General features: G+C 38.0%; 1 protein-coding gene across 1 annotated transcript in view; it reads right to left on the reverse strand.

The window, feature by feature from the left end:
• The window catches only part of TMTC2 (transmembrane and tetratricopeptide repeat containing 2), a 675,945-nt gene that overhangs the window by 345,901 nt on the left and 302,118 nt on the right, over positions 1 to 27,926 (reverse strand). Inside the window, exon 3 of the mRNA XM_006882534.1 lies at positions 5,296 to 6,124. Within this exon, the coding sequence (XP_006882596.1) occupies positions 5,296 to 6,124 (829 nt within the window). The remainder of the gene's footprint in view (positions 1 to 5,295; positions 6,125 to 27,926) is intronic.

A 27,926-nucleotide genomic window follows, 5' to 3' on the forward strand; every position in this document is an offset into this window, starting at 1 on the left:
AAAAAAAAAGACCTGAACCCTATTCCGTAACTATTGTTGTTTTTCAATGTTCATAGAGTTTCCAGAGGCATGTGGTTTAGAAAATGGATGCCATTCCTGCTTCCAAACCTGTATCAATCTGGGAGCTCTACCAATCATTATCCATGATGGGTAACCATTATGGCATTTGACACACCAGTGGCACAGCATTCACCATCACAACAACCCTAAGTTACTTCAGTACAGCAAATTCACACATCAGTACTGTATAACATAGAAGAATGTTCATACCAAACACAATTAACACCAGACCCAGGTCCTTACTGCCTTGTAAATACAAGGCCTGCCCACCAGATCCTGGTTGACTCTAAACTAAGAGGCTTCCAGCCCACAGCTCATTGTTAGCTAAATCCAGGAAATCTAATCAGCTCACACCCAACAACACACGTAAGCAGTAATAGAGGCTTTGAATAAGACTTTGGAAAATATATCAATTTAAAGAGGAGGTAAAATGATTGGTAGCTAAATCCAGGAAATCTAAATCAGCTCACACCCAACAACACATATAAGCAATAATAAAGGGAGGAATTGAATAAGACTTTGGAAGATACATCAATTTAAAGAGGAAGTAAAATGATGGAAGCCAAACCCACTGTCATCAATCAAATAGATTCTGACTCACAGCAATCCTCCTCTGGTTTTCTCTGTAAATCTTCACAGGACCGCCTGCTTTTCTCCTGCAGAACAACTCAGATTTGACCTTTAGGTTAGGTGCCCAATACATTACATACAAAGCCATCAAGGCTTCTAAACCATACAAGTTGTTTGTTGTTGTTGTGCTGCTATGTGCCCTTAAGTCAGAACGGACTCACAGCTGACCCACAACTGGGTTTTCAGAGTCTGTAAACTGTATGAGAGAATGCCCTTTTTTTCTACCATTGATTTGTTTGAACAACTTGTCTTTGGATTGATAGCATTACTCCTTACTACTAAGCCACCTCCTTAAAAGCACAGAAAAGACTGGACAGTGAGAGTTCAAATTGCATGGCTCCCTGAAAGCCACAGCAACAGAGGTCAAGGATGTGAAATTCTATAAAGACCTAAAGCTGATAAGCCTACAAAAAGTACGATAATATATTTAATAGCTTTGAGATGAATTAAGAAGTAAGCAAACAGTATTCAAACTGTTGTTTCTCAAATGCATTTTTCTAAAGCAGAAAAACCTTTTTTAAATATTATGTGGCTTGTTCATCATGGCAATCATCACAGAAAAATTTTTTCTGAAGCACAAAAAATGCAAAGTGTTATTGTCAAATCAGCAAACTACAGTAATCAACTAGGTCTAGTATTTTCCTGACATTATCAACCACATAATGAGATAGGCCTTGTGGTTTACATAGTCCAAATCAGCTATCATTTCTCCACTTTGCAGACTTAAACCATAAATTAGCAGTACAGTCACTCTGACAGGCTTTACCCATCATCATTTGCATCCAATCAGTTAATGACTGGCAGCTGTCCACAGGACCAATTGCTGAAGGCAGTAGCTTTAATGTATAATGCTTCATGAAGCCTAAAATCATAGCTCATTAAAGCGAATGGTAGACTAAAGAACTCCAAAATTTCCAAAGGCCTTCAAAAGAGGAGCAGAAAAACCCAACGATGAAAAAAAGGTAATCTCAGACAATCTTAAGAGAAGCTGGCTGAAAAAGGTCTCTACTTTTGCTTCATTGAAGTAACATAACAGACAGAAAAATCTGCCTAAAGGAAGATTGCTGCCAGTCTTCTCATTGCTAAGGAAGTAATTGCATCCAGAATTACTGGCATGTTATAAATTAAAAAAAATGAAATCAAGAATCTGGATTTACAGATATTTGCCTTGTATCAAAATAGAAGTGTATGTCACAGATGGGGCAGTTACAGCATCTGAAACTAGTACAATCTTCATTTTCTTCTCCCTTATTAAAAAGCATCCTTTAGTACTTGGTCTATCAGTAGCCCAGTGTTACATACTTCACTTTCTACTATGCATGAAGGAGTTTTTGGCGCTCAGTATTAAGGCAACCCAAAAGCATGCAGTTCAAATATACCAGAGGCCCTGAACAGAAAATGAGCAATTGCTTCGAGTGTGATTTGTTGCCTCTGAAACCTACTGGAGGGTCAGCTGAATTGGGTTGAATTATGTTTCAAACTCTGTAAGGAAAAGAAGACTTTGGTTTTAATATATATATACCTTCGAAATACCTAGAACTGTGATTGTCATTGCAAGTGGTATTATATTCTAAAATTAATACAATGTGCAAAATACTATGTGCCTTTAATACAGAAATTGGAAGAGATACAAATGGCTTAACTACCACTTTCCCTCCTCATGGTATTACCATTGAAAAGTCCCCTAGTCTAGCAGCTCTCCTTATGGAAGGGACTAAGGACTTGTTATGTGCATCATGTGGAAATCAACTCATAGCTAACCCTCTACCAGGGTTTCAGAAAGAAACAGCTGGTGGATTCAAGTTGTATGTCTTTGGGTAGGCAGCACAACTCCTGACCATTAAGCCACCAGAGCTCCCTTACTGCTGCATGCTGTTGTTATGTATCATTGAATCAGAATTTATATTTGACTTTCCAGTGATTTTCAGAGGCAGTAAGTCACTAAGAAGATGAATATACATCTTTCTTTCGAGGGGCAGCTGATAGATTTGAACTATCTGCCTTTGGGATGACAACAAAGCTCCTTACCAATAGGCCACCAGAACTGAGTTTCAATTCCATGATAATCTTTGGGATTATTTAAGATCTGCTTCTGAAAACTATCAGTAAAAGCCCTATATATTGGATTCATAAATTCGCAGCACTTTGCTCCTCCCTGTCACCCTGTTCAAAGTACTTTTCTCTAATAAATCTCTCTTTTTTATATATAAAAAAACCCAATCAAACAAAAAAAAATTAATACTCTATATATCATAGCAATCTAATCTGTTACTTGACTTTAGTGGGCAGCATTTCAAGAAAAAGATGTCGCCATGGGTCAAGTGCTGACTCAACAGAAAATGATAGTAACAATAATACTGGGAAATAACAGTAATTGACAAAATGCTATCATCCCACCAAAAAAAGAAAAAAGAATGGAAAAAAAAATGCTGTCACCTACTCTAAGCAGTCCAGGGTCTTGTCCCCTAGCATTTAGGTATCAGCTCTCCCACCCCCATTTACTCAAAGTAATAAAATATGGCTGGGTTCTTGGCTTCCAAGACTAAAGATAACATTTCTTGTCCTTCCTTGAAGTTGGGTGTGGCCAATTACATGTGCGAAAACATAGTGTCTTAAACTTTTGTAATGTGTTCTGAAAAAGGAATGGTGTACCCGCCATTTGCCCTTTCTCCCTCTCTTCCTGTTAGCTGAAGTGTTGATGTGATAAAAAGTCATCGTGAACCATATGGACACGGTGACACTCCAGAGATGGCAAAGGAACAAAAGAAATGGGGAGTAGATCAAAAAAATTCATGGCGCCATCTTATCAGCCTGGTGCACTAACTTTGATTGCCACTTGAAAAAAAAAAAAAGATAAATAAACCACCTATAAAGCTTTTCTTTTTACTTAAGACACTGTAATCTTTGTTCTCTGTTACAGCAGCATAATCTTAAATTTAACCCATAAATCTAATACATTCACAAACAAATCCTTGATGCAAATACTCTATTGTTTGCTTTGTTTGAATTGCTTAACTCAGATACTTTAAACAGAAGAAAAATAAATAGATATCACTGTTTGTTTCTGTGTACATACATTTACAACTGTGAGGAAACCCTAGGTGAAAAGAATTCTGTGAAAACTGATTGTAACAGTTTCTATAGCAAGATTTGGGTGAGGCATTCAATAAACTGTGCAGCACTGACTAGCTAGCAAATGCACATGGTAATGATATTTCAAAGAAAATTGAGGTATTGTATGCACTGGTTCGATTTAAAGCTTCTACTTCCCTTAAGACTTGCAACCTAGTGAGCACTGCAAGTAACAACAATTAGTTCTCTGGCTTAAGAAAAAAGAGTGTAGTTGTTCCCTGAACTCTTGACTCAATCTGTCCTAAAAAGACAAGGATCCCAAATTTGTGCCTGGGGTGTTTATATCTTTGGTGGAAAGGTTCAGTTCAAATGCTATAAAAGCAACCATAATTTAAAGGATAAATGACTGAAAAATAGCTTATGAAAAATAAGACTATTTGACACTATTTACTAGGATTTACTTCTGTGCTAAAAGTGTACACTTATTTTCATTCAATCGTTCTTCAACTTTCATCATTGTTTAATTCCCTAAACCAAAAAAATTAATTGTGGGAGTTTTTACAGTGAATTACTGTTATTACTTTCTATTATGCCTATAGATTCTGAGATTAGCAAAGATACTTTTCTACTAAATTTAAAAACTTACCACATTTATGATTAATCCTTAGTAAATGTATAGTAAAAAATTTATTTCACTAAGGTATTCAGTAACACTTAATGAGAGCTGGCTATCAGATTATTTAGACCACACAAAGCTAAGGGTGCCTAACACCTGCACGTGTACATACTGACACCTACAGACACAATTCCAAGATTCAGAGGTACTTTACCTTCAAAACACTGAAAAACAGTATTCTAAGTCTGATGGTTTTTTTGTCAAGTGATACTTGGGAAACAGAAGAGATAAAAATACTTAAAGGGGAAACTCCAATTTTGTTACATAATGAAAGATATATTAATAACATATTTTATAAAATGGTCATGAAATATTGATCTAAACCCTTAGGATAATACTATTTTTTTAAATGGGAATTCTAATGCTTTTGGACTAACATAGTTAAGAGCATAACAAAATATGTCTCTATTTTCAATAAAAAGGATTCTGGTAGCACAGTGGTTCAAGCATTCAGCTATCAACCAAAGGGTCAGTAATCTGAACTCACCAGCAGAGAAAGATTTTGCGGTCTACTTCCTTAAACGTTATAGACGTAGAAGATATTGGTACAGTTCTAAACAGTGACTCTATAGCACCACTCATTTCTTAAAAAAAATAAACACACATTGAAAATACATCAAAAGGACTTTTTAGTAGGACTGGTTAGACACTGTAATAATCAATCATACTAATCCATTAATCAATGGTAATTCATCAGTCTATGGATGGTTGTATGAAAAATCAATAGTATTTGCAAATCGTCATGCAAATAAAAAAAAGAATGTCTTTGTCATCAAGATTGTGCTTTCAGGCAAGAGCAAAGATTCTAAAAGACAAGATGCAATGTATCAAATTAAAGACATAAAATAAAACATTACCTTTAGCTGGGTTTACTTTTATCCCTGACCTATACAGCATTTCCTCATTTTGCCAATCTCCATTCCTGATCGCAGTCTTGAGTCCATAGAAAACAATTAAGGTAGCTGTAGCATAAAAAATCAAGCTCTTGAGAAACCGCTTTTGGACTTTGACATAAAGGGCTCTGGCACCCACTGTAATCAGAAGGCAGAAGCCCATACTAGGAATATACAGTACTCGCTCTGCAATTACAAAGCCAACATAGAAAAATAAGTTTGTGGCAGGAATAAAAGGAATTATTAACAAAGATAAAGACAAAACAACAATGTTCTCAGTAGAAGGAAGTTGTGTTCTCCCTGATGCATTGTTTTGAATGCCATTTTCTACTCTGGATGCAAAGCTGGGCTTAATCTCTGAATTCCGGTACTCCACATCTGAATGGCAGCTATGTCCATTTGCATTCTGCTTGCCATTTGTTACAACTTTCCCACTGCATTCTTTTTCAATTGTTGGGCTCTTCAAACCATAGTAGGCGAGGAGGAGGAGTCCCATATAGAAGGCCACAGTGTGTAGGTTTCTCCAATCACAAATTGTTTTGAGCAGAGGCACAGCATCCATAGACCAGTCAAAACTGAGGGTATCTGGGCATAGCAACAGCCAGAGGTTCTTGGTTGGCAAGTAGAAGAAGGTCAGCGTGCGAGCCAGGAGGCTGTCTGAATCAGCAGCTGGGTTGTCAGAGTTGGAAAAGCTTGGTGGTTTATTTCCCATCCAGTATAAACGGGCACCCAAAAGGGAGGAGCCCCAGAAAGTTAACATACTAATGCTCAGGAAGAGAGACAAGTTCTTCCCCTGAAAAAAAAAAAGGAGAGGGAGAAAATAAGATATATCATCAGAACAGTATGGGACTATTTCACTAAAATTAAAGAGATAAAATATATATTTAAATGAACAATTTAAAAGACATCGTTGTATTTCCAATAAATAATCTTATTTCCATCACCTTTTAAATTTAACTGGATCCAAACAAACAAATCTTGACTATGGAATGTTAATTTGTATATTTTCTTATTTATTCTAAAATATCAATATCAAAGCTTTACTTTCCTGGCCTCTTCAAATGGACTGAAAAAGTTTCCCTCTTAAAATTGTTGGAAGAAAAAAAAAAAGTAAAAGTACTTAGCCTTCTTCTGCGTGTACAGTAGACACTTAATAATGCCTTTCATTTTAGAGTTTAGATTCTATAGAAAATTCAAAAGTAACCAAGCCAAAATATATGCAATATGACAACACTCTTTAAATGTAAGATAGATACTGCATTTAGCTGTGTGTGTGTCAGTCCCTATTTCACTATCTCGAGTGTCTGTTCAGAATTTATAAACCAGGCATTCATCTGTTGCTTCAAGTTTTCACTGACATCAGTGACATGCAATATTAGATAAAGATTGCTCATGAATACCAATTTTTGTCCTAATGATGACAACTTTAAAAAAATTACTCTAATAATGGATTTTAAAAGATAGGAAATAGTTGAGAGCAGAGCTAGTGAGCTTGTGGGCTATTAATGCCTAGAACACTCAGACAAGAGCCTGCCCTTCCTCCAACAATCTAAGTCCTGAAGTACTGAGGAAAATGAGAAGGGAGTTGGTGAGTAAGAAAGATAACACATTCAACCTTAATAATTCCTTGGCAATCTGATCTTTCATGTGCGGATACTGATTTAGAATGGCCTTACTCAACAACGTTCCAAATGGTGCTTGGTATCACTGTGGCATAGTCTACAGGAAGTTGCACTTCTAACTCCATGACTATGAATGACTAGCAATTCCAATCCACCATCTACTTCATAGGAGATTCCCTACTTCTCAATTTACAGACTAGGAAACTCAATGGATAGTCAGGTATGAGTCAGTCAGATTCGATGCAATGATCTTGGTTGATTTTGATTCATACTCATCCAAAACCTTACAATGAAAATAGAGACTGCACATGTAATTAAGGGAGCTCTGGTTGCCTAGTAGTAAGAAGCTGCATTGTAATCACAGAGGCATTTGGTTCCAATCCAGCAACTGCTCAGTGGGAGAATAGGAAATCTCCTCCCAAAACCATTTACTGCCTCTAAAAACCCAGTAGAGGGCCAGTTATGCGTTGGTTCTAACTTGATAGAACAAACAACAACAATGACAACATTGTTGTTGTTGTTATGTGCCGTTGAGTCACTGTGACTCAAAGCAACCCTATGTACAAGAAGAGCCCTAAACCCTGTTCTATCCTGTGCCAACCTTATTGTCTCTGACACATCTACCCCCACTCCCCCAGTCACTGAATCAATGAATCTCATCGGGGGTCTTCCTCTCCTGTGCAATCCCTCCACCCTCCCAAGCATGATGTCCCTCTTCAAAGACTGGTCCCTCCTTGTAACATATCCAAAGTACGTCAGAAAAAGCTTTCGAACCCTTGCCTCCAAGGCCTGGTTTCACCTTCTCCAGAATAAACCTGTTTGTTTTCTTAGCAGTCCATGGTATATTCAACACTCTTCTCCAGCACCACAGCTCAAAGGTATCAATTCTTTCTCTATAGTCCCTAGTCATTGTCCAGCTCGCTGACACATAGCAAGCAAATGCAAAGATTATGGTCTGGATCAGGTGCACCTTAGTCTCCAACCTGACGCTGGAGAGGTCCCTGACAGCCGACTTTCCCAGTGCAACCCGTCTCTTGTTTTCCTGACTGCTGGTACATGAGTGTTGATTATGGAGCCAATCAAACTAAAACTGTTAACAATCTTGATCTCTTCATCATCCAAAATGATGCTCCCAATTGGCCCAGTGGTGAGAATTAGTTAAAATTTAGTTACACTAGTTTAGGAGTGTCACAAAATCCAATAATTGATATGCTTAGAAGAAGAGAAGAAGACATACAGAAAGACACAGAGTTAAGAAGGCTATGTGAAGATGGAGATAGAGACTGGACTGACATGCTTATAAACTAAGGATTACCAAAGCCTGCTGATAGCTCTGAGAAGCCTGGAAGAGGCAAAGAAGAATAGTTCCTTAGGTCCATAAAAAAGAAGGAATATGGTACCTTAATACCTTGATTCTGAATTTCTAGTTTCAACAACAATTAGAGAAAAAATTTCCAGGGTGTGTTGTGGGATTTTTTTCCCTATTTTGTTTTGTTGTTGTTGTTTTGAGTTTCCCCTACTTCCCATTAGATCTATGACAATCTGTCAGAGCAACCTCAGGAAACAAATCTAGCTCTTATAAAAGATATGCAAGATATTTTCTTTAAAAGAAATTCACAAACAGCCACATCTTGAGCAAGTACAACTTCTACTAAAACCACCTCTAACTATCATGTACAATTGATGCAGAAAATGTTCCTTCTCAGGATTCCTTCTCACATTCTCCATATCTCTAGCAACTGGAGGCCACAGCACCAGCTGGGCTCTCCTCCCTATCTCTACACTCAAGCTAATGCTCTTAGCTAGGGCCATGCTTCAAAAATTAATATCATCTAAGATAAAAGTACTGATCTCTTCCTGTCTTCAGTGAAGAGTGCAGAAAATCAGAGAGGCATGAAAATAATTAGTACAAAGTACTAATGGACTATACTAATGTCAACTTTCATGAGCTTCCATGACCAGAATGAGATAATATCTGGCTCCTTTAAAAGGGATCACAATGTGGTGGTGGTGCTGTGGACCATGCAGTCAGACCTGATCCACAGCTGAACCTCCAATAGGATTTCAGAAGCCATCAGTTAAATACATGAGAGGAAAATGTCCAAATGGAGCAGCCAAAGAATATTAGAACTGACGGATTAGAACCAAATGCCTTTGAGCTACAGTGCAGATCTTTATAAATAAGCTACCACAGCTTTCCATACTGTGATACAGGACTGCAATATTGTTGTTGTTGTTGAGTGCCACTGAATCTGAACCAACCCAAAGCAGCCCTCCAGTGTGTTTTCAGAGGCAGTAAATCACACAGGAGGGAGCTCTGTTTGCCTAGTGGCAAGAATCTGCTCTGCAATCCCAAAGGCACACAGTTCTAATCCATTAGCTGCTCTGTAGGAGAAGGATGAGCAATCTCCCATGTCATCAGCTGCCTCTGAAAACCCACTGGAAGGTCAGCTATGGGTTGGCTCCTATTCTGTAGTATACAACAACAACAACAAATCACAAAGGAAGATAATGCCCATCCATCTCCCATGGAGCAGTGGGGGATTCAAACTGTGGGCCTTCGGGATTGCAGCACAGGTACTAAAAGTAGGTCACCAGAGATGGGTCCTAAATAGAGTGGGAGAAAAATGTGGAATAAACCTCCAATGGAATAAAATTCACCCATTGTAGCTCACATTCAAGCAACAGACATTATTGTAAAGTAACCACATGTAAGTATTTTATCCTCAGAACAATACCAAATCAAAAGGATGAAGTTTTAGAAATACTAGCCTTAATAATGCATAGCTTTGATTTCTAACTACATTTTCTACTCATTAAATTTCATAAAAATCTAGTAATTTTTTAAAATTTAGCATTCTATCAATATAAAAATCAAGACTAAGCACACTTAGAGTAGACTAGAAGCTAGGGCAACCGAGATTGATCTCTCAAATATGGAAATGCAAAGAGGAGGAGCAGCTGTATGCAGACACTAGTAACTGGAATATTGAATGTGAGAGGTATGAATATAGGAAAATGGGACATTGTAAAGAAATAAATGGAATGCATAAATATTGACATAGTAGATATTGGCAAAATGGGATATAATGGCATGGGACATTCTAAATAAGACAATCATATGATCTACTTGCCAGAGATGAAAGTTGAGGAAAAATGGAATCTCTTTCATTGTTAAAAAAGTAATTTCTAAATTCATCTTAAAATACAATGTAGTGACAGGATAATATCATATACATACAAGGAAGTCCAGTGAATACTACCATAATTCATCTATACGCACCAACAACCAGAGCCCAAAAGGAGGAAACAGAAGATCTCTATGAACTTTTCCAGTCAGAAATCGATTGAGCATGCAATCAAGATGCCTTAATAATAATGGGTGACTGGAATGCAAAAGTTGGGAACAGGGAATAAGGATCAATAGTCAGAAAATATGGACTTGATGAGAGAAATAAGGCTGAGGATAGAAGATAGAGTTATGTACAATGATTTATTCATTGAAAATAGCTTTTATAAGAAACATGAACACATACTATACACATGTATCTCACTTTATAGTATGCACAGAAATCAGATCGGTTACATCTGAGGAAAGAATCATTAGAAAAATCTCGATATCAGCTGTGAAAACTAGGCCAGGTGCTAACTGTGGAACAGATCAGCAACTACTCATATACAATTCAAACTAAAGGTAAAGAAGGTTAAATCAAATCCACAGGAACCAAAATTTTACCTTGAGTGTACACCACCTGAATTTCAAAACCAAATGAGAAACAGCTTTGAGGCCTTGAACACTATTGAGCGAAGACCAGATGAGCTGTGGGAAGATATCAAGAATATCATCCAGGAAGAATGCACAGAGTCATAACAAAGACAGAAGAGGAAGAAAAGACCAAGATGGATGACAGAAGATACTCTGACTATTGCACTAGCGCACTAAGGAGCCAATGCAAAGCGAAGAAATCAAGAAGCTAAGGAACTAAAGAGAAGATTTCCAAGGAAAGTGTGGGAAGACAAGCAAAGTATTATAATGAAATGTGCCAAAGAGCTAGAGTTAGAATATCAAAAGAGCTGAACTTGCTATGCATTTCTTAAGTTGAAGAAACTGAAGAATAAATTCATGTCTCCAGCTGCAATACTTAAGGATGCTATGGGCAGAGTATTAATTGATCCATGAAGCATTATAAAAATTGAAAGGAGTAAACATAATCATTGTCCAAAAAGAACTGGCTGATACAGAAGAATTTCATGAAACAACATATCATCAAGAGGTAATAGTATTGAAAGAAGTAATTCAAGGAATTGGCAAAAAACAAGGTCCAAGGAATTGATGGCATACCAATTGACGTATTTTAACAAACTGATGCTGCCCTGGAGGACAACCACTTGGCCCACTGACTAGAAGAGATACATATTTATTTCCATTCAAAAAGAGGTGATTCAACAAAGTGTAGAAATTATCGAACAATATCATTAATATCACATTCAAGCAAGACCCTGCTGGAAATTATCAAACAACAACTCAACATAGAACTGCCAAATGTGCAGCCTAGATTTAGAAGAGGTCATGGCAGTAGGGACATTATAGTCAATGTTAGATGGATCTTAGCTGAAAACAGATAGTACCGGAAGAATGTCTGTGTTTCATTAACTATACAAAGGCATTTGACTGTGTAGATCATAACAAACTGTGGCTAATTCTGAGAAGAATGGGAATCCCAGAACATTTGATTTTGTTTATATGAAACCTATACTTGGACCAACAGGTAATCATCATAACAGAGCAAGAAAACACTGCATGGTTCAAAATCAGGAACTATGTATGCCAGAGATGCACCTTATGTCCATATCTTTTCAATCTATATCCAGAACAGATCTTCCTAGAGGCTGGGCTCTAAGAAAAGGAATATGACATCAGGATTGGAGGAAGACTCATCAACAACTTGTGCTATGCATATGACACAACCTTGCTTGTTGAAACTGAGGAGGACTTGAATGAAGCATTTGCTGCAGAAGGGCAAGGAGTGTAGTCTTCAATATGGATTGAAGCTAAACATCAAGAAGACAAACATTCTCACCACATGCTAGGAAGGGTAGAGGGAACTCGCTGGAGAGGAAGACCCAGGATGAGAAGGACCATCACAATAACTGGGGTGATGGGATTAGTGCTGGAGTCAGTGGACTGGCTTAAGACAGGGCAGGATTCAGAGCTGTTATACATAGGGTAAGTCGCACCCAAATCAATAGCACAAACAACAAAGCTATGATAAGAAGTTTATAGCTTTTATTATGTTGAGAAAACAAATAATTATATGAACAATGAAAATAAATAACGGTAACTTATCTCTATACCTTTTCAATCTATATGCAGAACAGATCTTTCAGGAGGCTGGGCTTTATGAGGAGGAATGTAGCATCAGGATTAGAGGCAAACTCATCAAAACCTACAGCATACTGATGACATAACCTTGCTTGCTCTAACTGAGGAGGACCTAAAACATTTGCTGGAGAAGGTCAAGGACTGTAGTCTTCAATATGCACTGAAGATCAATCTCAAGAAAACAAAGATTCTCATCACTGGGCCAAGTGGAAGCAGCATGATAAATGGAGAAATGATTGAGGTGGTTAACAATTACAGCTGGCTCGGCTCCACAATCCACACTCCTGGCATCAACAGTCAGGAAATCAAAAGTCTAATTACACTGGAAAAATTCACCAGCAAGGACCTTTTCAGAATACTGAAAAGCAATGAGGTCAGTCTAGAGACCAATTACTTGCTATGCATCAGAGAGCTGGACAATGACTAAGAATTACAGAAGAACCAATGACTTTGAGTTACAGTTTTGGAGAAGAGTCTTGAATATACCATGGACTGCCAAGAAAACAAGCATATTTTTGAGAAGATAAATTCAAGTTTCTCCTTGGAGGCTAGGATTTTGAAATGCTGTCCCACATAATCTGGGCACGTGATCAGGAGGGCTCTTTCCTTGGAGAAGGATATTATGCTTGGAAGGGTGGAAGACCAGCGCAGGAGAGAAAGACCTTGAAGGAGATTGACTGATTGATACTGTAACTGGCATAATGAGGGTAGGTGTGGTGGAGTTAGTGAGACTGGTTCAGGATAGGGCAGGCTTCAGAGCAGTTGTACACAAGGTCACTACAAATTGCAGGTGATCTGATGGCACACAACAACAGCAACAACAACATTATATCAAAAACCCTAAATGCTAAAAGCACAAAAATGAAAGTGCATAACAATCAAATGAAAATATTAATTTATGTGCTAACTTTACATTTTAAGATATTTTATATACAGTTTCCCATTTAAACAGTTTATACAATAATTAAGGTCAAGAGATACAAATGTTTTGAAATGAGATCGTTTCATATTCATTTTTACAACAATAATTAAGTCTTACAAAGAGCTAAATCTACTCTTGAAGGGTAAACATTTTGAATCAGTTGGTTACAAAAAATAATATTTTAAGTTCTCAAAGGTTTAAAGCATTGATCAAATTTGAAATTCTAACTTTATAAGGTTTCTTATGCCTTATTGTTGTTATGTGCTGTGGAGTTGAATCCAATTCAGAGCGACCATATGTACAGCAGCTCTGAACCCTTGTGCTCTATACTGTGACTATTTTATCATCTCTGACACACCTCCTCCCATTACCCCAGTCACTGAGTCAATCCATCTCATCCAGGGTCTTCCTCCCTTGTGCTGTCCCTCCCGTCTTCCAGGTCTGACGTCCCTCTCCAAGGACTAGTCCATCCTTGCAACATGCTCAAAGTATGCCAGACAGAGCTTCAAAATTGTTGCCTCCAAGAAGCAGCTTGATTTCACCCTCTTCAGCAAAAACCTGTTTGTTCTCTTAGCGGTGCATGATATAGTCAATACTCTTCTCCATCACCACAACTCAAAGGCATCAATTCTTCTTCTATCATCCTCAGTCACTGTCCAGCTCTCTGATGCATAGCAAGCAACTGGGAAGACCATGACCTGGATTAAGAACACCTTAGTCTCTAGACTGACATCATTGCTCTTCAGTACTCTGGAGAGATCATTGACATCAGATTTTCCAATGAAATTTGTCTCCTGATTTCCTGGCTGCTGGTATCAAGAGTGTTGATTGTGGAGCCAAACAAGGTGAAGCTGTTAACAATCCCAATCACTTTACCATCTATCAAGATACTGCCAATTGATCCAATGATAGAAATCTTTGTTTTCTTGATGTTCAGTTTCAAACCATACTGAAGGCTGCAGTCCTTGATCTTATGTAGCAAATGCCTCATATCCTCCTCAGTTTTGACAAGCAAGGTTCTGTCATCTGCATAATGCAGGTTCTTGAGATGTGCCTTGTCATGGTATAATATTAAAAATTATGTGTAAATGTAGGACTATGACAAACCTAAATCTCTCTTCTAATACCATGCAGTTTTACAATTCAGATGTCAATAAGAAAGTGAGATTCAAAACCAAAACAGGTTTAATTAAAACACTGTAGGCTCAAAGCTCTGATGTGTAGAATTTATTTAAATTGTTTGAACTATTACGAGTAACATGACTATGAAATTTAATCTCAATATTTCTTTCTTATCAAGCCGTTCCAACATACATAGTTGTCAAATGAACAAGTACCTGATATTAGGAGCTTCAGTAAGTTTCATCAATGGGTTTCATTTTTAAAATACTAAGAAATTTAAAGATTATCTATGTATTATCTATAATAGATCATAACAGAAATGATTACAACTTTGTAACCAAGGTATAAACACTTCTAAGAGGGAATCCCAGTGTTCTTTCAGATTTGTACATCCTATCAAAAAAGACAAAAAAGTGTTACCAACTGACCAATAAGAAATATCATGTAGATGGGAAAATATTGAAGTTGTCAATGATTTCATCTTATTTGACAGCACAATCAAAATGATTGACAACAGCAGTCAGAGGACAGGAGATGTACTGCACTGGGTAAGACTGTTGTTTGGGACCTCTCCAAATTATGGAGGAACAATGATATCAGGTTTAAGACTAAAGTGCATCTGATTCAGGATACGGTATTTTCAATGATTTGCTATGCATCTTAATGCTAGAGAATGAATGTGGAGGACAGAAGAACAACTTTGAGATGCATTGTCAGAGAAGAGTACTGAAAATCTAGTGGACTGAAAAGAGTAAACATGTATGTCCTGGAGTATGTGCAGCCAGAATGTTTCTTGGAGGTAAGTATGACAAGGCTTCACATTCTATCTCACAAGCTTTAGGCATGTTGTAGGAGATGCTACCCTTCGGAAAGAGGTATTACGCTTGGAAAGCTGGAGAGTCAGCAAAAGAAAGGAAAACTCTTAATGAGACGAATTGTAATAGTGACTACAAAAATGGTCTGAATTGCATCAGAGATGATGATGATGTCCCACAGATAGGACAGGGTTCAGATATGTTGTTCAGAGAGTTGTTATGAGTTATACTTGACTTGAAAGCATGCAATAACAATAATTATGTCTACCAATAGAATGTAAGATTTTCTCTGTCCACAGGGTCACTGTGAGTCAGAAACAATCCATGGAAGCCTATAAAATACTGTCTACAAAATGACTTTGTGAGTTAAAAAAAAAACAGAGTGTCTTACGGGACAGTTTTCAAATCTCAAGGTCCACTCAGTCCAAATACGATTTCATTGCAGCTGACATTGAGAATCATCATAAATCAGTGGCAACATATTGCCAATAAAGATGCTGTTGAACTGTAATTTTCATTTTACAGACTCTGAAGTCATATTTTACTCATCCTAAATTGAATAAATCATAATGAAACCTAAGTTATCTGTCATCTGAGTTTCTAGGATAAATTTAATTCTCAGTGTGATAAATGAGTATCATAAGGACCAGGTTACAAAAGAGTTGAAATCTATGTGGTAAGTAATGAAATATTCTGTGTTCAAGAACATAAAGAACATATTAATTTCCAAAATTTAAATAAAAGAAAGCAAAAAGAAGAAAAACCACTTTTAGTGCCAGAAACCATAAAAATAGGCTTTTCTATCCATTTTGTTAGCCCCCATTGTGGGCATTTCCTTCAGCTACCTTAATTGTGGACATATGGGTCTTACAAATAATCAACAGCTGTGGGATCAATATAAGAGAGAGTGCTTTCCACACTGTAGGATGGAATGGTGAAGTCACAGTGGTGATGTTGGTCAGAGAGGGTAAAGAGACTGTAGCACTTCTGTGAAGAGACTGTGGTAAGGTGTAATCAGAGGTACTATAGAGGTGGAGTCACCGTTAAAGGTTCTCCTTGCTGGGTGATTAAAGGAAAAGCTGACTTTTAACCTCTCTGAGATTAAATTTACTGGACAACTAAGAAAACCAGAGGCTTCTTGCATTTGTGCTGCTGAACCTGAGTTTCACTAAATGAGTAACTGATTTGGAGCTGATGGACTAAACCTGGACTTGCATTGTTGATGATCTTTGCCTCTCCCACTCTCTCCAATTTATTTCCCTAATAAACCCCACAACTGTGAGTAAAGTGTATGAGCTATGTGCAATGAACTTTGGACCCAAGATTTATAGGAAGAGGTGCAGAAGCAGGTGGGGTGGCATGTCTGACCACAGAGCTATGTGTTTAGTACTAAGAATATTATTGATGGAGATAGTTCCCCCTTTATGAAGTGGACAGAAGTCATATTCAGCCACTCTTAGGTAGTAACTGCTCCTTTTGCATCACCTCTTCTAAATATCAATCACAGGAAAGAAACAGATCAAAATAAAAGTAGGGCTAGTAATATGACCAAACAGATCAAAAGTAGGATTAGTAATATGACCAGAAAAATCAGAAAAGTGAAGCCCATATAAGACTGAAGAATATTGTTAGATATTATAATTTCTTAAAAAAGCAAAGAATATTAGAAACATGAATGGAATATATAAATATATATATGAGTCATTGAATATTAAGAGAAAACTCACATATTACTCAAGATAGAAATTATAAAGTTGTATTAATAATTTGTAAATATTGAGTAATATTAGTATTTTACCTCACCTAGGAATTGCTAGCCTGTATTTATTCATGTATTTTTTAACAAACCTTTACATCGAAATACAAGATGTCTCTTACTAAGTAGAACACTATAGGGTTTTCAGTGGTCAGTTTGCTTGTCTAAACAGTGTCCTGATATAGATATAAACATCCTTATATTTACAGCCATACAAACAAGTTATTCTTAATCTAAATGATGAACAAACTTAGAATCACATTGTATCTAATGCATCACACTCATTTTAAAGACTTGTTATACAAAATATTCACTTAGTCTTCACATGAAGAATCAGAAAGTAAATAACAAGGCACATTTTTATAACAGCTTATTTGTCATCATAACTAGAAATGTAGCTTTGTTACCTTCATATCACTGTATTCCAGGCCCACCTTAATCTTCTTCATGAAAAGGACACATAAAAGGGATACTATATGTTTTGAAATAGCTCTGGTGGCACATTGGTAAGATGTTCCACTGCCAACCCATAGGTTAAGGTGATTTAATCTACCAGCTTCTCCATGGGAGGAAGAAGAGCAATCTCTTCTTGTGTGATTCTGAAAATCCACTGGACATTTCTGACTCAACAGCACATACAAACATATGATCTAAAAGAATATTTTCCTAAGGAAATGGCTTTCCAAAGTAGTTAGTTCCAAAGCTGGCAAGTTCAAACTGAAACAAAAGAAAAGGAAATAAAACCTAAAGTTGTTTGACCTTGAGTTTATCCCACCTGAAACCATATCAGGAACAGGCTTGAGGCCTTGAATGCTAGTGAGTGAAGACCAGATGAGATGTGGGAGGTATCAAGATACCAACATGTGTGATCCTATTATTACTGGAAATACTGGTGGCATAGCCTTCTAGCATCGCAGTGACATGTAGCCGCCACAATATGACAAACTGGTGGATACAGTGAAGGGAAAATGATACAGATATGCTTTATAAATCTTACTTTAGTTAAAAATATTACAAACAGCCCCAGTCTCTTTATGATTGCCCATCAACATAAAAAGAAAAATCATCTCTAATCTGCATTTTGTTAAGCGAAAGACAAAATAATACTGATTTCTAATGACAGAATTTTAAAGGGAACTTTCCCTCGTAGTCATAAGAAATCACAGAAGGGAAAGCATTCAAGATGATTATGTTCACGGCTGGCAATTTTACGTTTTGTCTTTTATCATATAAATATATAAATAGATTCAAAAGAGTATAGTTCTAGATTAATACCGTAATATGGGAAATTCATCACAAAACATCAAGTTCCTCACCATCCCACATTTGAAGTATAAAGAAAAAGTGAAACAGGAGACTATACCAGTTGGAGGTAACACATTAATAGAAGTCATCCAGTATATTATTCTATGTAAGTGAGTTTCTAACTAAAGGGGAAAAAATTAACCCACAAACACAAGAGTGAAGCAAATACCAATGTTGAGATGTCCTTTTCTACTGATCACAAAACACTGCCCTTCAAAGAGTGGTCAGCTTCAAAACTGTCTTCTGATCATAGCACTTGAGGGACACAAGTAATATTAAAAAAAAAAAAAGGATATTTAGACTCAATGAAAGAAAAACGTAAACATCCTGCCCCAGAGTATTGAAACAATGATGAGGTTCACATTTTGGCTAACTAATGAAAATAAATTACTTGAGTATAAGGCTCATTTAATTCTAAATTAAGCCCTTGGCAACGATAAAGACTTGTAATAATAAAGTAGATAAAAATCACTATCTGAATGTTATAAGAATAACTGAGAAAAAGCTATCCAGACATAACAAAAACCTATTACCCTCTCTTTTATATCCACCATTCATCACTGAAGTCATAAGCCTTCTTTTCATCTATAATTTAGGATTTCTCTTAGATGCCCTTACTCTAAAATAGTTGTTATTTGGTACCAAAACCACACTAAACCCAACACCAGCAAGTCCATTCCAATTCAGTGATTTCGATAGGACAGAGAACTTCACTATAAGATTTGCAAAGTTATAAATGTTGATGTAAGCATACCTCCACATACTTTTCCAGGAAGTAGTTGATGGGTTCAAACCAGCTATGTTTTACTTACCAGTTGGACACTTTGACCACTGTTCTGTGAGGGCCAAATGTGTCTGTCACTGTGTCAATCCACCCAGTAAAGGGTCTTCCTCTCCTTCCCAGCATCAAGTACCTCTCCAAGGAACAGCCCCTCCTAGTAACATGCCCAAAGTATCTGAGTCAAAGTCTCATCATTCTTGCCTACAAAGAGCTCTCCATCTGCACCCTCTCCAAGACCTATCTATCTGATCATTCTCTTGGCTGTCCATGAGATGCCCAGAGTGACTCTCTAACACCACAGATCAAAGGCATCAATTCTTTTTCGGTGATCCTTGTTCATTGTCCAGCTCTCAGATGCATAACAAGTTACTAGAAAGACTATTACCTGAATCAGACATACTCTAGTCCTCAAACTAGCATCATTACTCCTCAGTAATTTAGAAAGGTCTCTAACTGCAGATTTCCCCAGTGCAATGTTTTCATCTCCTGGCTGTTTGCCAGTGCAATGTTTTCATCTCCTGGCTGCTGGTACCAAGGTTACTAATTGTGGATCCAAGCAAGATGAAGCTGTTGACAGTTTCAATCTCCTCTTCATCTATCAGGATGCTGCCTATCAGTCCAGTGTAAGAATCTTTGTTGTTTTGACATTGAAATACAACCCATACCGAAGGCAGCATTCCTTGCAAATAGTTACCACACAGAAAGTCCAAAATTTGGATCCACCAAGAAGCACTGACAAACGAAGACCAAGGAAATCTACTTCTGAAAGGTCATGCACCAAAAACTTTATACACAAGGTCCCCATGAATCCACAATTCCTTGACTGTGATTTCTAGTTTTTATATAATACTAGGGAAGTGTGGGTTTTTCACTTACACTAGCAACATACATTTAAGAATCTCAATGTGTGTCACATAAAAAGATAAGAGATTTAACAGATATGCGGATCCAATCTTCATGGACAAAGTTTAAGGGAATTAAAATAAACAAACCAAAATCTCCAACCCAACTCAAGTTAGTGAGGATTTAGTGATGGCTCTCATGAAACATTCTCTACCTCCTCTGAGTTAAAAATATACATCAGAAGGAATCATAACATACCCAGCTAAACCTGTAGCTGTTTCATCAATCAGCTTCAAATTCAAGTTTGTTGATGAAAATTTAATGCATAAACATGCAGTCAAGATGCATTAATAAAAATTGGTTGAGTAGAATGCAAAAGTTGGAAACAAAGAAGTCTGGTAGTTGGAAATTACAGACGTGGGCAGAGAAATGAGGATGGGGACAGAACGACTGAATTTTATACATTAACTGATTTATTCATACATAGAAAATACTTTAAGAAACACAGACAGCATCTCCACACATGGATTATACTGGATGGACTACACAGGAATCGACTGACTATTTCTGTACAAAGACTCACTGGAGAGGCTCAATATCAGTAGTCAAAACCAGAACAGGTAGTGAATGTAGAAAAGATCATCATTACTCAAGGTAAGTTCATATTAAAGTTGAAGAAAATTAAAGTAAGTCCATGAAAGTCCAAACATGGCCTTGAGTCTATCACTGTTGTTGTTGTTAATTGCTGTTGAATCTAGCATAACTCATAGCAACCCTATGAACAAAAAACCTGAAGCCTTTCTATAACTATTAGCATTTATCAAAGTTCACGGAGTTTCCAGATGCATGTTGTTTAAGAAGTGCATGCCATTCCTGCCTCCAAACTTGTCTTGAATTGGGAGCGCCACCAAACACTATCCACCATGGGTAAGCATTATGGCATTTGACATTCCAATGACACATGGTTCAGCATCACAGCAAGCTCAGTATACCTCAGTACAACATATTGACAGAAGAATTCTGTACTACTTAGAAGAACATTCCTTCAAAATATAATAACAACCCACTTTTAAATACAAAGACCGTCCCCAAGATCTTGCTGACTCCTAAAAGAGTCTTTAATTAAAAAACAAACAATATAGTAGTTTTCTGTAGTTCTGTGCCATTGAGTTGTCTGTGACGTACAGCAACCCTACATACAGCAGCTCCGAACCCTTTCTTGTCCTGAGCCAATTTCACTAATTCCGACACAACAGCTCCCATTGCCCCAGATACTATATCAATCAGTCTCATCAGGGGTCTTCCTCTCCTGTGCTTTCCTCTACCCTTCCAAGCATGATGTCCTTCTCCAAAGACTAGTCGCTCCTGGCCAAGTTCCCAAGTATATGAGATAGGGTTTCAAAATCCTAGAATCCAAGGAAAAACTTGATTTCACGCTCTCCAGGACAGACCGATTTGTTTTCTTGGCAGTCCATGGTATGTTTAAGACTTTTCTTCAGCACCAGAATAGAAGGCATCTATTCTTCTGTCATCCTTAGTCACTGCCCAGATGTCTGATGCACTGCAAGTAATTGCGATGACCATGGCCTGGATTAGGCATACCTTAATCTCTAGACTGACATTGTTGCTTTTCAGCACTCTGGAGAGGTCCATGACAGCAGATTTTCTAAGTGCAATTCATCTTTTGATTTCCTGACTGCTGATGCCAGGGGTTAATTGTGGAGCTGAACAAATTGTAATTGTTAGCAACCTCAATCTCTTCTCCATTTATCATGGTGCTGCCAATTGGCCCATGGTAAAAATCTTAGTCTTCTTGGGATGCACAGGAATCAGATCATTTACATTTGTGGAAATATCATTGGACATGTTGTTAGGGGAGGCTATTCCTTAGAAAATTACATCATGCTTGGAAAAGTTGAGTAACAGCATAGGAGAGAAAGAACCAAAATGAGATAGATTTATTCAGTATGTGTGACAAAGGACTGAGATGTGTCAGGATGATGAAAATGGCAAATGTTAGACAGAGTTTAGATCTATTGTTCGTAGGCTTGCTATAAATCATTCTCAACTTAATAGCACTTAACAACAGTGGCACACGATTAAGTTATGGCTTGCTGACTGAAAGGCCAATGAATTGAACCCTTCAAATGCTCTGCAAAAAAAAAAGAACTAGCCATGTGCTCCTGTAAATATTGCAGCTTAGGAAACCCACAGTTGTAGTTGTTAGGAGCTGTCAGGTTGCCTGTGAATCAAAGCGACCCTATACACAATAGCTCTTAACCGTATCCTATCCTAAACCATTCTCACTGTCACCAACACAACTAATCCCATTACCTGAGCTGTGTCAATCCATCTTATCTAGGGTCTTCCTCTCTTGTGCTATCCCTCTATCCAGCATGACAGGGCAGTAATATTCTGTCCTAGCTATTGTTACTATAAGTCAGAACTGATTTGAAAGAGCATAACAAAATAAAAATATATGGATAGGTTCCCCCCACCCCCATATCAAATAGAGATGCCTTAGAGATGGTGAAACCAAGTTTCTCCTTGGAAGCTACGATTTTGAAGCTCCATCTCTCATACTTTGGGCATGTGGCCAGCAGCAACCTATCTTGGAGGTCATCATGCTTGGATAGGTGAAGGTACAGCACAGGAGAGGAAGACACAGATGTGATGAATTGATACAGTAACTGCTACAATGGGGATAGGTGTGTCAGAGTGAGTGAGACTAGCTCAGGACAGGGCAGGATACATAGGGTCACTATGAGTCCCAGGAGATTCGACGGCATGTAACAACAAAAACAATACTGCATTATGTCTTTCTAAGAAAGGTTTTCATCAACAAAGACTAGATTCTATGGAAAGCAGTTTGGCATTTCCTCAAAAAGATGAATACAGAAATTCCACATAACTCAGCTATTCCACTACTAGGAATATGTGGTTGTTGTTGTGCACTGTCAAGCCAGAAATAACCCGTAGCTGACCCTCCAACAGGTTTTCAGAGTCAGTTAATTGCACGGAAGGAGATTAACCATTTTTATTCTGTGGTGCAGCTAGTGGGTTCAAATTGCATACTTTTGGGTTGCCAGCACAACTCGTTACCACATGGTCACCAAAGTCCCCTACAGTGTATATACTGCTATTGGGAATATGTTGTTGTTGTTGTTGTTGTTATGTGCCGTCGAGTCGTTTGCGACTCATAGCAACCCTATGTACAACAGCCCTAAACCCTGCTCTATCCTGTGCCAATTGCACTGCCTCTGACACACCCATCCCGATTACCCCAGTCACTGAATCAATCCACCTCATAGAGGGTCTTCCCCTCCTGCGCTGTCCCTCCACCCTCCCAAGCATGATGTCCCTATCCAAGGACCTGTCCCTCCTTGCAACATGCACAAAGTATGTCAAACAAAGCCCCAGAATCCTTGCCTCCAAGGAGTAGCTTGGTTTAATCCTCTCCAAGATGAATCTGTTTGTTTTCTTGGCAGTCCATGGTACATTCAATACTCTTCTCCTGCACCACAGCTCAAAGGCATCAATTCTCCTTCTGTCCTTCCTAGTCATTGTCCAACTCTCTGATGCATAACAGGTGATTGCGAAGACCATGGCCTGTATCAGACGCACCTTAGTCTCCAGAGAGACACCATTGCTCTTCAGCACTTTGGAGAGGTCCCTAACAGCAGACTCTCCCATGGCAATGCGCCTTTTAATTTCCTGGCTGCTGGTGCCAAGACTGTTGACTGTGGAGCCAAGCAAACTAAAGCTGTGTACAATCTCAATCTCTTCACCATCCATCCTGATGCTACCAATTGGTCCAGTGGTGAGAATCTTTGTCTTCTTGACATTGAGCCTCAGTAAATTAGATCTGGGGCATAAATACAGGTATGTATACCTATTCTTGTCACAGCATTATTCATAATAGTAAGAAGATGGATATATCCCAAATGTCTATCAACAAATGAATGGATACAGAAACTGTGGTAGATTCATACATTCGAATACTTTGTAGCACTAAAGATCAAGGAAATATTTACAAAATACTACACAACATGGGCAAATCTAAGGGACATTATGCTAAGCTAAATCACTCAGCCACAAAAGGACAAATATTGCCTTAGACCATAACTGAGAAAACTGGGATATAACTCTGAGGAGGTGGTAGGAGCTGGAGAAGAGAATAAATAGAATGCACAGACAATGAACACTGTAAAAGATCAAAACAAAGCAGGATCAACATGGGAAGAGGTGACTGGTGGACAATATGAGGACTGTCATTTGCGAACAGGAGTAAGATATGTGTAAGTGCTCAAAAGTAAAGGGAGAAGAGGACAAAGGAGGAGAAAGAAGGGGGCTGTTGTATACCCTCCAGTCAGAACAGACCCAGAGCTGACCTTCCAGCAGGTTTTTAGAAGCAGTAAAGACCAGGGGAGGAGACCTTCCATCTTTCTTCTGTGGAGCAGCCTGTGGATTCTAAAAGCTTATCTTTGCATTGGTGGTGGGATCCCTTACCACTATCCCTAGCAGACATATTTGGGCAGTGAATGAATATGCAAGGCACAATGGAAATTTCATGAGAAGGTGTGATAAAAGACACTGAGCAACAGTAATTAATTGTATAAACACAATGTATATGATTGACTGCATGAAACCCAATAAAAAAAGGAAAAGAAAGACTGTGGTTATAGAAAAAAACTTGCCCATCATCCACAGACTTGCTGATAGATATTAATCCTTTTTTTTTCTAGTTAAAAAACCCCATTGTTGTTTGGAGAAATGGCCAAGTTGAACACTTGAACAGAAACGGTATAAAGTAAGCCAGAAGCCTGTTGCAGGGTCAGAAAGCAGGGAAACACTCAAGTATACCCATGTATATGTGCACAAACACACACATTCACATACAACCATTGAGGTGTAATGTCAGAGCCAGAAGCCAACTAAAAGCATTTCGTTTTTAAAGCAATTATTGTTGTTATGTACTGTTGAGTTTGAACCAACTCATGGTTGACCCTCCAGCAGGTTTTCAGAAGCAGTAAATGTCAAGAGAGGAAACGGCTCACCTCTCCCTTGCAGAGCTGGTGGTGAATTTGAACTGTGTGCCTCTGGGCTGGCAGCACAACTCCTAACCACCAAGCCATGAGAGCTCCCCCAAACAATTAGAGTAACAAAATAAATACTATCAAACAGTATTACCAAATAATATACCAAAGTATGCTATAAACATCTCTGAATCCGTACTTATATTAATGATACAATAAGCAGAGACAAAGACAAATCCCTTGTGCATACAAATTTCAAGAAATTGATATGGTTGCTCTGCCCCAAAGAGGAAGGAATATAATTCCTCATCTCTTAAATATGAGCTTTTTTATTGTGACTTTTTCCTGTGTGGAGTAATTGTATTGTATAGAAACCTGTCAAATTCTAGTTCAGCTCAGTGATCATGTTAAAAATCATTGTAATATATCAAGCTGGTAATGTGTATCCTCCTTAGTTTCAGCGAGCAGGGTTGTATCATCTGCATAACACAGATTGTTGATAGATCTTCCACCAATCCTAACGCCACACTTCTCCTCATAGAGCCCAGCCTCTCGGATAATCTGCTCTGCATACAGGTTGAAAAGGTATGGAGATAGGACACATTCCTGGCATACACCCTTCCCAATTTTGAACCATGCAGTGTTGCTCTGCTCTGTTTTGACGACTGCCTCTTGGTCCAAGTATAGATTTCGCATTAGCACGATTAAATGTTCTGGGATTCCCATTCTTCTCAGAGTCAGCCACAGTTTGTTATGATCCACACAGTCAAATGCCTTTGCGATGGGTAAGGGACCTCTCTAACGTACTCAAGAGCAACGGTGTCTCTCTGGAGACTAAGGTGCACCTGGTACAGGCCATGGTCTTTGCAATCACTTGTTATGCATCAGAGAGTTGGAAAATGACTAGGGAGGATAGAAGGAGAATTGACGCCTTTGAGCTGTGGTGCTGGAGAAGAGTATTGAATGTTCCATGGACTGCCAAGAAAACAAACAGATCCATCCTAGAGAGGGTTAAACCAGGCTACCCCTTGGAGGCAAGGATTCTGGGGCTTCGTCTGACATGCTTTGGCCATGCTGTGAGGAGAGACTGGTCCTTAGAGAGGTACATCATGCTTGGGAGGGTGGAGGGATGGCGCACGAGGGGAAGACCCTCTATGAGATGGATTGATTCAGTGACTGGGGTAATCGGGATGGGTGTGTCAGAGGCAATGTGATTGGCACAGGATAGAGCAGGGTTTAGGGCTGTTGTACAGAGGGTCGCTATGAGTCGCAAATGACTCGACAGCACATAACAAAAACAACAACAATGTGTATCCTTGGTAAGATATGAAAAGAATGGAATTTTAATTTTATCTCAGTAGTTTACCAGTCTATGCACGAGAAAACCATCAGACAAATCTCAATTAAGGTTTGTTTTGTGTTGGGTTTTTGGTGGTAGTTGTTGTTTGTAGAACATATTGGTTCAGTAATCTTTAGAACTGTAAAGATCATAAAAATAACACAGTCACAATCAGGAGACTAAGGAGACATGACAACTATATGTGATATGGTAGCCTGCATGGGATAGGGGAATACACAAGCACTGGGGGAAAATAAGGAAGCCTTAGTTACATTGAAGCTCTCTAGCATCTCTCCAGTTTTCTCTAAATCTAAAACTGTTAAAAAATATTATTTTGGTACAAAAGTTCTCAGAAATCAATGAAATTACATGACTAGGCTTCTACAGTTCAATAACTAAAATCTGCTATCCAAAGAAAAATGAGCAATCAAAAATAAAGTATATATAAATGCACTTCACAAATTAATCAAGAGAGACTGGATAACAGAAGTTACATTCAGGTTAAACAATGACAGCTAGCTGTTTATATGTATGCCATCAGAAATTACATATTGATTTAAAACAATTTGGGGTTTTTGTGTGTGTGACAACATAGCATTTGACAACTAATATGTACCTCCAAATGAGAATCAGATACAAAAACAAGGATGCCTCTCAACTCACTCTTACAGTGTTTTTGTTGGGGTGGTGACCAAGTCTTCCTCATCAAACTATCATGGAGAAGTCACACAGTTGCAAATAAGTATCCATGGCAAGCACCTTCTAGAGTTAACTATGAGAAAGAGAAGTTCTAAAAGACTTCACTTACTGGAACTACAAGGAGTGTGCCCCAATCTCTCACCCATTACACTAAAACCCCTTGAATGCCAATCCACAGAGTAATCTTGTTTAACTTAAAATAAAGGGTTTAACACTTCCTACCAGGGAATGCACTATAGTCAAACTGGGTTTAGCCACACAGCAAGCTAGGCTTTAGAAAGAAAATATGTGAAGAAAATACTCATTGTGTCCTGATGAACCAAAATATGCCTTTACCAAAAGTAGAGACTACTTTTTGACTATCAGAACAGCTCTTAAATTTATTAAATGCCTCTATTTCACACACACTCATAGGTAGGAAGAAAGAATTATTAAAAGAATGAAAATAAAATAATAATTGCATTTGGAAAAGAAACTCTTTCCATCAATCTCTCCCAGACTGGGCAACTGCATTGCAAATATATTTCCCGCCCCAATGGATTAAAACGGCAACATTCCTTTTTACTCTGTGTGGCTTTAATGCTACAAACCAGCCATTATGAGACGTGTTCCAGTCTCATTAGTGAGTTAAACATGTGAGCCCAGCAGTTTGGAAACATAAAGAGACAAATCATAATGAGACTTCACTCAGTGGGGAGGCTAAGATACAGCCGCCTTCTTTCAAAGATATCATAACAGACAGCTCTTTAATGAGGGGTGGAGTCTTCCTGTGAGGCTGTAAAGGACACCCAGAAGGAAAAAAAAAGTTTCAATAGAAATCAAAATACACCTACTTTAAAGATGTTTATTAATAAAAATAGTTTTAGTTAATGTTGAAAGGGATTATGCTTCCAATTTATAATTACTCGTATAATATTTTGCTAAGAATGGTAAGTAAAATTAATATTAAGTGGACAAGTGACCACTTTCTCT

The sequence above is a fragment of the Elephantulus edwardii genome, unplaced genomic scaffold, assembly GCF_000299155.1.
Source record: "Elephantulus edwardii isolate Elephantulus edwardi_28Jun2011 unplaced genomic scaffold, EleEdw1.0 scaffold00021, whole genome shotgun sequence".
Taxonomy (NCBI): domain Eukaryota; kingdom Metazoa; phylum Chordata; class Mammalia; order Macroscelidea; family Macroscelididae; genus Elephantulus; species Elephantulus edwardii.